Here is a 12,500-nt window from a genome sequence, read left to right as displayed (position 1 = left end):
GGAGAATAAAGTTGTAACATTATGAGAATAAAGTCGTAATATTAGGAGAATAAATTCGTAACATTACAGGAATAAAGTCGTAATATTACGAGACTTAAGTCGTAATATTACGATAAAAAAAGTCGTAACATTGCGAGAATAAAGTCGCAATATTAGGATAAAAACTTTGTAATATTACATATAACAACCTGTATCTATAGCAACCATAGAACAACCTGTATCTATAGCAACCATAACACAATCTGTATCTATAGCAACCATAGAACAACCTGTATCTATAGCAACCATAGAACAGCCTGTATCTATAGCAACCATAGAACAACCTGTATCTATAGCAACCATAGAGCAGTCTTTGAGCAAATATCATGAAACACAAAGTCTGCACAAACTTAACTGCTGTATATTTTCTATCATGATAATAAAAAGTGAGAAATACCTTTTTTTTAATAAAAGCAAAGTGCAGAAACCTCACAGGTTAAATGACAGACTAGCAACACCAGCAAGAGGTCAAAGGTCACCTGCTGACGCTCAAAGTGACGAAAGCAATGAAGTTATTATTCAGATGAAACTTTAACCAGTCAGAGCAACACGTTGGGTTTAAAGAGAACGTGCAGCTGTGATTTCATTAACCGTTAACTAGTCAGGAATGCAAATGACGAAGAACATCATCATCATCATCATCATCATCTGCTCCTCCCTGTGCTTCACTGATTGGTCGAGTTTCAAGCTCACTTTATTTATTTATTTATGGAGCTTCTGCAGGATAATAAAGAAACTGATGTATGTTTTTTGGATGCAAATATTCTTAAAAAGTGTAAATGTATATTAGAATTGTGTTGAGTTTCTGATTCCAGATTCTTAAATATAATAATATAAACACATTTTAATCATAATTTTCTGGTTTCTTTCACCATTAATATCTTTGTTGAGGACTGCAATCACTTTATGATCAACAATTCTCATCTTTATTATGGACCATATAATATATAATTAACTCATAATATAAATATAACTCTTTGAAAGTTACAGTAGATAAAGAGTTTCACATTTTTTTGTCTGAGCATGAACAAAAACATGAACATTTGCTGCTTAATCTTTATTTTACTTGGATAAACTGATATAAAAAAAGAGTATAAAATGTAAAAAAAAACATATAAGAAATGTAATAAAATCAGACCAAGTAATACTACAAATGTAACTGTAGAAAAGCAGCAATTCATGTTTTTATTATTATCTCTGCATTAAATTTCTTTATATTAAAAAAACAAAACATTACCGGATCCAAAAGAAAACCACAAAAAAAATGTAATTCTTTGATTAAATCAGATTTTTTTTAAACAGTGAAATGATTTAAAGGGACAGACTTGATTAAACATCCATCCATGCATGTTCCTGCTCTCAGTTACTGGGTTATGTAACAGGAGGAACCTGCGTCACCATTGTTTGTAAACTGCAGCACAGAGCACCGAAGAAACGTAATGAAACACCTGAAATACCAGAACATCTGAAATGATTGACTGCAGCTTCTCCTTCATGCAGCTTCTCCTTCATGCAGCTTCTCCTTCACTACAGCTTCTCCTTCATGCAGCTTCTCCTTCTCTGCAGCTTCTCCTTCATGCAGCTTCTCCTTCATGCAGCTTCTCCTTCTCTGCAGCTTCTCCTTCATGCAGCTTCTCCTTCTCTACAGCTGTAGTAAACGTTGCACTTTAAACTCAGAAAACACAGAGCCTGCAGGATGTGTGCAGAGTAATCCAACGTTTTCCCAAAGGTTTAAACTTTCATCTGCATCTAAATCAATTAATTTGTATAACACTCTATATACATGATGATATAATAATGTTCAGTAAGGATTCATTAAAACTCTGTAGTAAGGAAACACCAGAAGATAAAAATGTAAAAAAAATATCCAAATAAAATAAAATAAAAGGTAGTAAAAGATTAATAAAATTAAGTCACTATAAAAGACACAGACGATCATGCATTGCATCATTTATCAAAGTGCAGCAGTTTAATAGAAAATATGAAAAAATACTAAACATTAGTATATTTTGCAATGTGCAGAATCTTATTTATGTGTGTGTGTGTGTGTGTATCTATACATATATATATATATATATATGCACACATATGCACACATATGCACACACCGTTTGCCCATAGGTAACCCTAATAAATATTATTATTATTAATATGAAAAAGTCGATTAAACATGCTGATGTGCTTGTGTGTGTGTGTGTGTGTGTGTGTGTGTGTCTCTGTGTGTGTGTGTGTGTCTCTCTGTGTCTCTGTGTGTGTGTGTGTCTCTGTGTCTCTGTGTGTGTGTGTGTGTGTGTGTGTGTGTGTGTGTGTGTGTGTGTGTGTGTGTGTGTGTTTCTCTCTCTCCATATGTCTGTGTCTTTGTCTGTGTGTCTCTGTTTGTGTGTGTGTGTGTCTCTCTGTGTGTGTCTCTCTTTCTGTGTGTGTGTGTGTGTGTGTCTCTCTCTCTGTGTGTGTGTGTGTGTGTGTGTGTGTGTGTGTGTGTGTGTGTGTGTGTGTGTGTGTGTGTGTGTGTGTGTGTGTGTGTGTGTGTGTGTGTGTGTGTGTGTGTGTGTGTGTGTGTGTGTGTGTGTGTGTGTGTGTGTGTGTGTCTCTCTCTCTGTGTGTGTGTGTGTGTCTATGTGTGTGTGTGTGTAACAGCTGTGTGCATCAAGGACCAGAGCTCCTGGGTGAGCGGAGGTCAGGTGAGCAGTAAACTGTCCTACAAGGATCACGTTGTGGAGCTGACGTATGAAGGAGGAATAACGTGCGCTGCTAACCCTGCACTCCAACACAAAACCATCATCCACTTCATCTGCAGGTGAATGAAGTGTTAACGATCTACAACACACTATGAAGATGAAAGGATGAGATGTGAGATGATGATGATTTTAATGTGTTTATCTGCAGGCCTCCTAACATGAGCTCAGCTGCTCCAGAACCCGTCCTCACCGGCTCCAACGCTGACACCTGCACACACTTCTTCTCCTTCCACACACACCTGGTCTGCGAACAGCCGGTGAGTGAGTGAGTGTGTGTGTGTGTGTGTGTGTGTGTGTGTGTGTGTGTGTGTGTGTGTGTGTGTGTGTGTGTGTGTGTGTGTGTGTGTGTGTGTGTGTGTGTGTGTGTGTGTGTGTGTGTGTGTGTGTGTGTGTCAAGTATTGTGTGTGTGTGTGTGTGTCAAGTATTGTGTGTGTGTGTGTGTCAAGTATTGTGTGTGTGTGTGTGTCAAGTATTGTGTGTGTGTGTGTGTTTGTGTGTGTGTGTGTGTGTGTGTGTGTGTGTCAAGTATTGTGTGTGTGTTTGTTTGTGTGTGTGTGTTTGTTTGTGTGTGTGTGTGTGTCAAGTATTGTGTGTGTGTGTGTGTGTGTTTGTGTGTGTGTGTGTGTGTGTCAAGTATTGTGTGTGTGTGTGTGTGTCAAGTATTGTGTGTGTGTGTGTGTCAAGTATTGTGTGTGTGTGTGTGTGTCAAGCATTGTGTGTGTGTGTGTGTGTGTGTGTGTGTCAAGCATTGTTTGTGGTGTTGTGTGTGTGTGTGTGTGTGTGTGTCAAGTATTGTGTGTGTGTGTGTGTCAAGTATTGTGTGTGTGTGTGTGTGTCAAGCATTGTGTGTGTGTGTGTGTGTCAAGCATTGTGTGTGTGTGTGTGTGTGTGTGTGTGTGTGTGTGTCAAGCATTGTGTGTGTGTGTGTGTCAAGCATTGTGTGTGTGTCCAAAGTCTGATATATCTTATTCCACATTATCCTTTATTATGAAGAGTTTCAGTCATGTTTGTTGTGTTTAGACCATTTTTACTATTTAGAATTATTAATTTTCTTATGTTATATTTAATATTACAGTTATGTTATTTATATATTTTTTAAACGTTGCTTTATGCTTATTTTACATCCTTTTAATGTGAAGCACTTACTTACATGTATGTAATTTCACTTTCACTGCATTTCCTATATGACAGGTTCCATACAAATAGTTTACAATAACCTTACAAGTTTTATATATCATTGTAATACTTAATAATAGAAGAGTCAGACTCTACTGAGCATGTGCAGACGCTCTGTTTACATCTGTTTGTGCCTCAGATTCACTGTGAAGCTGCTTCTCATGGTCACTGCTGCTTTAGGCTCTGCACTGATATCTGTCTTTAATAAGAAAAATATAGAAAGTCTCCAGCTTTACCCTTTAAAACTTCAATTTAAAGAAAGTGTTTTTTTTTATTAGTAAAGAAATGTGTATTATATAAAACTTGTTTATGTGTTAAACTAGCCTCACAAACCTTCATACAGATGTTATTATCAGCAGCTTTTGTTGGTGATATATCAGCTTCACACAAAAGCAAATAATTATAGTATATATACTGTAAAGAAATACAACTTTTATATTTTATATTGAGTTATTTTCCACATATTGGAGTAGAGGAAATAAGAAGCATTCCTTCACACGTTAGCCCTAAATCAGCTTTTTTCATCAGCAAATTGAATTTCAGCCGTCAGCAGGTGGATTTAGTTCAGCTTTGGGAGATTTCTCAAGGATAAATGAAAAGGAAAGAAAGGAAGGAAGGAATGTGGTATTAAAATGTTTTTTAAAAGAGGAAGAGACGAGATTCACTGCTTTCCTAAAATAATTCTTCAAGCTCAAAACTGAAAAAGAGGAAAAATATTGGAAGAAAGAAAACTGAACACATCACTGCTTTATAATGTGTGATTTAACTCTAACATTATTTAACCCTCCTGTTGTCCTCGAGTCAAGGAAGGAAGGAGGAAGGAAGGGACGGAAAGGGAGGGAGGAAGAAGGAAGGAAAGAAAGGAGGGAGGAAGGGAGGAAGAAGGAAAGGAGGAAGGGAGGAAAGGAAAGAAATAAGGGATGAAGGAAAGGAAGGAAGGAAGAAAGGAAGGAAGGAGGAAGGAAGGAAGGAAAGGAGGGATGGAAGAAGGAAGGAAAGGAGAAGGAAGGAAGGGAGGAAGAAGGAAGGAAAGGAGGGAGGAAGGAGGGAAGGAAGGAAATGAGGGATGAAGGAAGGGAGGAAAGGAAATAATAAGTGATGAGGGAAAGGAAGGAAGAGGACGGAGGAATGGACGGAGGAAGGACGGAGGAAGGACGGAGGAAGGACGGAGGAAGGACGGAGGAAGGACGGAGGAAGGGAGAGAGGGAGGAGAGAGGAAAGAAGGAAGGGAGGAAGGTAGGACAGAAGGAAGGAAGAAAGGGGGAGGAGGGAGGGAGAAAGAAAGGAGGGATTAAGGGAGGGAGGAAGGAGGGAAGGAAGAAGGAAGGAAAGGAGGGAGGGAGGGAGAAAGGAAGGGAGGGAGGAGGAAGGGAAGGAAGGAAGGGAGGGAGGAAGAAGGAAGGAAAAGAAGGAGGAGAAGGAAGCGAAGACAGGAAGGAAGGGAGGACGGAAGGAAAGAAGGACAGGAAAGAAGGAAGGGAGGAAGGTAGGACAGAAGGAAGGAAGAAAGGGGGATGGAGGAAGGAAAGGAGGAAAGAGAGAAGGAGGGATGGAGGAAGGAAAGAAGGAAGGAAGGGAGGAAAGAAGGAACAGTCAAAACAGACGGGGTCAGTTTGACCCAGAAGGACGACACGAAGATTAATCTTTCTTCTTTTTTTATTTTATTTAACCTCCTTCCTTTTCTTCTCCTCTTCTCTCTCTCAGGTGACGTGCTCGGTGCAGAACGGATCCTCTCTCATCGATCTGACTCCTCTGATTCACGTCAGCGGATATTACACAGGCGACAGGTCAGCAGAGACTCTACTGATCCTTCCCTCCTTCCTTCCTTCCTTCCTTCCTTCCTGCCTTCCTTCCTTCCTTTATTCCTTCCTTCCTTCCTACTGATCATCGTTCTCTTATTGATTAATACACAACAACAATCACTGATGCTTTATAACAGGGGGGTTAAACATGAGGCTCGTGGGCCAGAACCAGACCGCTGAGGGGTCAAATACGGCCCACTTTCCTTCCGGTCTCTTCTTTTCCTTTCTTCCTTTCTCCTTCTCTCCTTCTCCTTTCTTCCTTCCATCTTTCTAACCTGTCTTCCCTTCCTTCTTTCTTCCTTCCTTCCTTCCTTGCTTCCTTCCTTCCTCCTTTCCTTCTTTCCTTGCTTCCTCCCTTCCTTCCTTCCTCCCTTTCATCCATTTTTCCTTACTGTCTTCTTTTCTTTCCTTTCTTCCTCCGTCCCTTTCTTCCTTCCCTCATTCCCTTCCTCCTTCTTCCTTCCTCCATTTCATCCTTTTCCTTCCTTCCTCCACCCTGTCTTCTCTTCCTTCTCCTCCTTCTTTCCTTCCTTCCTTCCTTCCTTCCTTCCTTCCTTCCTTCCTTCCTCCCTCCCTCCTTTCTTCCTTCCTTCCTGTCTTCTTCCCTTCCTTCCTTCCTTCCTTCCTTCATCCCTTCCTTCCTTCCTTCCTGTCTTCTTTTTTTTCTTTTCCTTTATGAGAAGTGTATTTAATAGATTAAATATATCTATATATGTATTAACTGTTAACCTTTATGAGCCGTGTTTTATAATAGATTAAATATATATTTATATAAAATATATATATTACCTGTTAATCCTCTCAGATGAAGCCGTGGAGCAGAGCGACGGATCTCCAGACTTCTACATCAACGTGTGTCAGCCTCTGAACCCGATCCCAGGAGTCACCTGCCCTCCCGGAGCCGCCGTCTGTATGGACCCTGATAACGGGCTGCCTGTCGTAAGTCACACACACACACACACACACACACACACACACACACACACACACACACACACACACACACACACACACACGTAGTATGTTCACGTAGTTTGTGTTTTAATGGAAACAGCTCACAACAAGAAATGAGAAAGGAAGATACATTGATTGAAATGTTTGAAAATAGGAAAACACCAAGGCACTTCTTTCCTTCTTGTCTTCTATTCCCTTCCTTCCTTCCTTCCTTCTTTCCTTCCTTCCTTCTTGTCTTCTATTCCCTTCCTTTCTTCCTTCCTTCTTTCCTTCCTTCCTTCTTGTCTTCTATTCCCTTCCTTTCTTCCTTCTTCCCTTCCTTCCTTCATCCTTCCTTCCTTCCTTTTTCCCTTCTCTTCATTCCTTCTTGTCATCTCTTCCCTTCCTTCCTTCCTTCTTTTCCTTACTTTTCCTTCTTTCCTTCCTTCTTTCCTTCCTTTCTTCCTTCCTACCTTCCTTCTTCCCTTTTGTCCTTCCTTCCTTCATCCTTCCTTCTGTCCTTCGTCCCTTTTTTTCTCCCTCCTTCCTTCCTTCCTTCCTTCATCCTTCCTTCCTTCCTTCTTTCCATCCTTCCTTCTTCCCTCTTCTTCCTTCCTTCCTTCTTTTCCTTCCTTCTTTCCTTGTCTTCCTTCCTTCCTCCTTCTTTTCTTTTCCTTCCTTCCATCTTTCTATCCTGTCTTCTCTTCCTTCCTTCCTTCTTTCCTTCCTTTCATCTTTCTATCCTGTCTTCTCTTCCTTCCTTCCTTCCTTCCTTCCTTCTCTCCACATGTAGTTATGTTCAGCTAGTTTGTATTTTAATGGAAACAGCTGACAACAACAAGAAATGAGAAATAAATTGATTGTTTGTCTCATTCTCCTCACTTTCCTTCTCTCTCTCTCTCTCTCTGTCTCTCTCTCTCTCTCTCTCTCTCTTTCTTTACTCCTCCCCTCCTCCTCTTCTCTCTGTCAGGATATTGGGCGGACCACCAGCGGTCCTCAGATCAGCAATGCGACCGGTGAAGTGACGATCACCTATCAGAGCTCCACCAGATGTGCAGCCAACGATAAGATGTTCTACACCTCTACGATCATCTTCACCTGCCAGAGAGGCCTGGAGCTGGTCAGTCTTCTTCTTTATGATCAATAAACTAAACTATCAATCTATTAGACCTTTTATATAAATACAAAACAAACAGGAAATGAGGATGTTATTAATAAAGGGGAGGGAGGAAGGAAGGAAAGGAGGGAGGGAGGATGAAGGAAGGAAGGAAAGAAGGGAGGAAGAAGGAAGGAAAGGAGGGAGGGAGGAAGGAAGGAAGGAAAGGGGGAAGGAAGGAAGGAAAGGAGGGAGGAAGTAATGAAGGGATGAAGAAGGAAGGAAAGGAGGAAGGAAGGGAGGGAGGAAGAAGGAAGGAAAGGAGGGAGTAAGGCCGGAAGGGAGGAAGAAGGAAGGAAAGGAGGAAGGGAGGGAGGAAGAAGGAAGGAAAGGAGGAAGGAAGTAAGGGAGGAAGAAAGAAGGAAAGGAGGGAGGGAGGAAGGAAGGAAATGAGGAAGGAAGGAAAGGAGGTAGGAAGGAAGGGAGGAAAGAAAGAAATAAGGGATGAAGGAAGGAAGGAAGGAAGGACGGAGGATATATATTTATAACAAGCAGGCTCTTATATATAAGTGAATAAAGTGTAATGTGTGTGTGTGTGTGTGTGTGTGTGTGTGTGTGTGTGTGTGTGTGTGTGTGTGTGTGTGTGTGTGTGTGTGTGTGTGTGTGTAGGGCTCTCCTCAGATGCTGAGGCAGCAGCAGTGTGTTTACCTGTTTGAATGGGCGACGCCTGTCGTCTGTTCAGACGCGACTCAAACCAGCGGCTGCAAACTCACCGACTCCCAGCTGCAGTTCACCTTCGACCTCTCAGCTCTCAGCGGGGAAGTACAGGTGAGCAGTTTCATTCCTTCCTTCCTTCCTTCCTTCATTCCTTCATTCCTTCATTCCTTCCCTCCTTCCTTTCTTCTTTCCTTTATTCCTTCCCTCCTTCCTTTCTTCCTCCCTTCCATCTTTCCTTCCTTCCTTCCTTCCTTCCTTCCTGTCTTCTTCCCTTCCTTCCTGTCTTCTTTTCCTTCCTTCCTTCCTTCCTTCTTTCCTTCCTTCCTTCCACTTTCCTTCCTTCTTTCCTTCCTTCCTTCTATCTTTCCTTCCTGTCTTCTTTTCCTTCCTTCCTTCCTTCCTTCCTTCTTGTCTTCTCTTCCCTTGGATTTTCCTGTTTTCATTAAGTTTTAGAGTTTTAAAAATGAGTAAAAGAAGCTTAAAATGTTGTTCTTAATGTCATTTTAAGTTCAGATTACACTATAAACTGTTCTGTATTCCAGGTACCGGTCGGCTCCAGCAGCTACCGGATCAACGTGTGCAGCTCGGTGAAAGATCCGGCCTGTAAGAGCAGCGCAGTCTGCCGCGTCACCGGTTCCGGTTCGGACCAAACAGCGTCGTCGTTCGGCAACAGCAAAGCCATGACGATGGACTTCAAACACGAGGAGCAGGCGGTGCTGATGCAGTACGGAGGAGGAGACCCCTGCCCTCCTGGTACGTCTGATGATGCTGCTCTACCCTGTTGTCCTAGAGTCAAGGAAGGAAGGAAGGAAGGAAGGAAAGAAAGGAGGGAGGGAGGAAGGAAGGAATGAAAGAAGGAAGGAAAGGAGGGAGGGAGGAAAGGAGGAAGGAAGGACAGGAGGGAGGAAGAAGGAAGGGAGGAAAGAAGGATGGAAGGGAGGAAGAAGGACAGGAGGTAGGAAGGAAGGATGGAAGGGAGGAAGAAGGAAGGAAAGGAGGGAGGGAGGGAGGGAGGGAGGGAGGAAGGAAGGGAGGAAGAAGGAAATAAGGAAGGATGGAAGGGAGGAAGAAAGAAGGAAAGGAGGAAGGAAGGTAGGAAGAAGGAAGTAAAGGAAGGAGCAAAGAAGGAAGGAAAGGAGGAAGGAAGGTAGGAAGAAGGAAGTAAAGGAAGGAGCAAAGAAGGAAGGAAAGGAGGAAGGATACATCTGATGATGCTGCTCTACCCTTAGAAAAAAGTAGTATACTTGAAGTTCATTTTATTAAGTATACTACGGACCATGTACTTGTAGTGTACTAGAAAGTATACTAATTTAATACCTCTTCGGACTAAGTTGGAACATTTTTAAGTTTATAAAAGTAAACCTTCAAGTATAGAACAAGTACTCATCTATATACTACTAGTGTACTAGGTTTATACTTCTAGTCCACATTTTAGTTTATTAAAGTATGTTTAACCCTCATGTCGTCCTCCCGGGTCAAATTGACCCCATCTCTTTTGACTGTTCCTTCTTTCCTTCCTTCCTCCCTTCCTCTTTCTTTAATTTTTCCTTCTTTCCTTCCTTCCTCCCTTCCTCTTTCTTTAATTTTTCCTTCGTTCTTCCCCTCCCTCCCTCTTTCTTTGCTCCCTCCTCCTTCCATACTTCTTTCCTCACTTCCTTCCTTCCTTCTTCCTCTCCTTACTTCCTTCCTCTTTTCCTTCCTCCTTACTCCTTTCCTTCCTTCCTTCCTCCTGTCCTTCCTTCCTCCTTTCCTTCCTCCCTTCTTTCTTTCCTCACTTCCTTCCTTCCTCACTTCCTTCCTTCCTTCCTCTTTTCCTCCTTCCCTCCCTCCTTACTCCTTTCCTTCCTTCCTTCCTCACTTCTTCCTTCCTTCTTTCCTCCCTTTTCTTCCTTCCTTCCTTCCTTCGTCCTATCATTCCTTCCTTCTTTCCTTCCTTCCTTCTTTCCCTCCTTCCTTCCTTCCTCCCTTCCTTCGTCCTATCATTCCTTCCTTCCTTGGTACGTCTGTGGTGGAGGCTGTCGGGCTTTTCTGGTTTCATTCATTCTCCTAAAATAAGAGAAACAATCAATAAATCAGTTTATTTATATATCAGCTTTCATACAGACGAGTGGAGTTTAAAGTGTTTACTTGTATATCTGTGATTATCTTCCTCTCTTCTCTGTCCTGGGATCTGTGGTTCAGCTTTCAATCAAAAATCAAACATTTCTCTTTAAATTAAAAACAAACTATAATTAGTGAAGAAGTCAAAGAGGACTTATTCCCTCCATCTGTTTCTATAGTAACGGATGGAGACGATGCGTGTGTGTTCCCCTTCATCTCCATGAACAAGACGTACACTCAGTGCACCACAGATGACAGGACAGACGGCAGGAAGTGGTGCGCCACCACCCCAAACTATGACACCGACAGGAAGTGGGGGCTCTGCCGTGAAGGTCGGGAAAAGATAAAAGACAAAAAAAAAAAGAGATGTTTAACTTTTAAGGATTGTTAGGTTTCAAAGCTTTGAGATGGAGAGAACACAGGAAGGGGAAGTAGATTGAAAGCAAAGACACTACACCTTCAAAATAAGAGTATATATTTCAGCTTAACCCCTTTAACCTTTGTGTCGTCCTCCCGGGTCCCGTCTGTTTTGACTGTTCCTTCCTTCCTTCTGTCCTTCCTTTCTTCCTCCCTCCCTCCTTCTTTCCTTCCTTTCTTCCTCCCTCCCTCCTTCTTTCCTTCCCTCCTGCCTTCCTTCCTCCCTCCTTTCCTCCCTTCCTTCCTTCCTTCCTTCTTTCCTCCGTCTTCCCTTCCTTCTTCCCTCCCTTCCTCCCCGTCTTCCTCCCTTCCTCCCCGTCTTCCTTCCTTCCTCCCTCCCTCCTTTCCTTTCTTCTTCCTCCCTTCCTTCCTTCTTCCCTCCTTCCTTCCTTCCTCCTTTCCTCCCTTCCTTCCTTCCTCCTTTCCTCCCTTCCTTCTTTCGTCCCTTCCTTCCTTCCTTCTTTCCTCCGTCTTCCCTTCCTTCTTTCCTTCTTCCCTCCTTTCCTTCCTTCCTTCCCGCCTTCCTTCCTCCCTCCTTCCCTCCTTTCCTTTCTTCTTCCTCCCTTCCTTCCTTCTTTCCTCCGTCCTCCCTTCCTTCTTTCCTTCCTCCCTCCTTTACTTCCTTCCTTCTTTACTTCCCTCCTCCCTCCTGTCCTTCCTTCTTCCTCCCTTCCTTCCTCCTTTCCTCCCTTCCTTCTTTCTTTCCTCCGTCTTCCCTTCCTTCTTTCCCTTCTTCCCTCCTTTACTTCCTTCCCTCTTTACTTCCTCCCTCCTTTCCTCCCTTCCTCCCCGTCTTCCTTCCTTCCTCCCTCCTTCCTTTCCTTTCTTCTTCCTCCCTCCCTTCCTTCCATCCTTCCTTCCTTCTTCCCTCCCTCCTTTCCTTTTTTCTTCCTCCCTTCCTTCCTTCCTTCTTCCCTCCTTCCTTCCTTCCTCCTTTCCTCCCTTCCTTCTTTCATCCCTTCCTTCCTTCCTTCTTTCCTCCGTCTTCCCTTCCTTCTTTCCTTCTTCCCTCCTTTCCTTCCTTCCTTCCCGCCTTCCTTCCTTCCTCCCTCCCTCCCTCCTTTCCTTTCTTCTTCCTCCCTTCCTTCCTTCTTTCCTCCGTCCTCCCTTCCTTCTTCCCTTCCTTCTTTACTTCCTTCCTTCTTTACTTCCCTCCTCCCTCCTGTCCTTTCTTCTTCCTTCCTTCCTCCCTCCCTCCCTCCTTTCCTTTCTTCTTCCTCCCTTCCTTCCTTCTTTCCTCCGTCCTCCCTTCCTTCTTTCCTTCCTCCCTCCTTTACTTCCTTCCTTCTTTACTTCCCTCCTCCCTCCTGTCCTTCCTTCTTCCTCCCTTCCTTCCTCCCTTAATCTATACTCATAAACTCCGAGAGAGCTCTGTCAGAGAGCAAAAAGAATGTAATATATTTATTTATAGATAAAAGACACATTCACAAATCACTATTTTATGATCCAGCAGAACATTTTATACAATATAAAGAATACAA

General features: G+C 42.8%; 1 protein-coding gene across 1 annotated transcript in view; it reads left to right on the top strand.

The window, feature by feature from the left end:
* The window catches only part of igf2r (insulin-like growth factor 2 receptor), a gene marked incomplete at its 5' end in the record, with an annotated part of 72,971 nt that overhangs the window by 35,312 nt on the left and 25,159 nt on the right, over positions 1–12,500 (top strand). Inside the window, 8 exon segments of the mRNA XM_062436843.1 lie at positions 2,677–2,836; positions 2,926–3,034; positions 5,659–5,734; positions 6,562–6,695; positions 7,660–7,809; positions 8,455–8,613; positions 9,045–9,255; positions 10,782–10,934. Of these exon segments, the coding sequence (XP_062292827.1) occupies positions 2,677–2,836; positions 2,926–3,034; positions 5,659–5,734; positions 6,562–6,695; positions 7,660–7,809; positions 8,455–8,613; positions 9,045–9,255; positions 10,782–10,934 (1,152 nt within the window).

Source organism: Scomber scombrus, chromosome 17, assembly GCF_963691925.1.
Source record: "Scomber scombrus chromosome 17, fScoSco1.1, whole genome shotgun sequence".
NCBI classification, from domain to species: Eukaryota; Metazoa; Chordata; class Actinopteri; order Scombriformes; family Scombridae; genus Scomber; species Scomber scombrus.
This window is presented reverse-complemented; position numbering and strand designations above follow the sequence as displayed.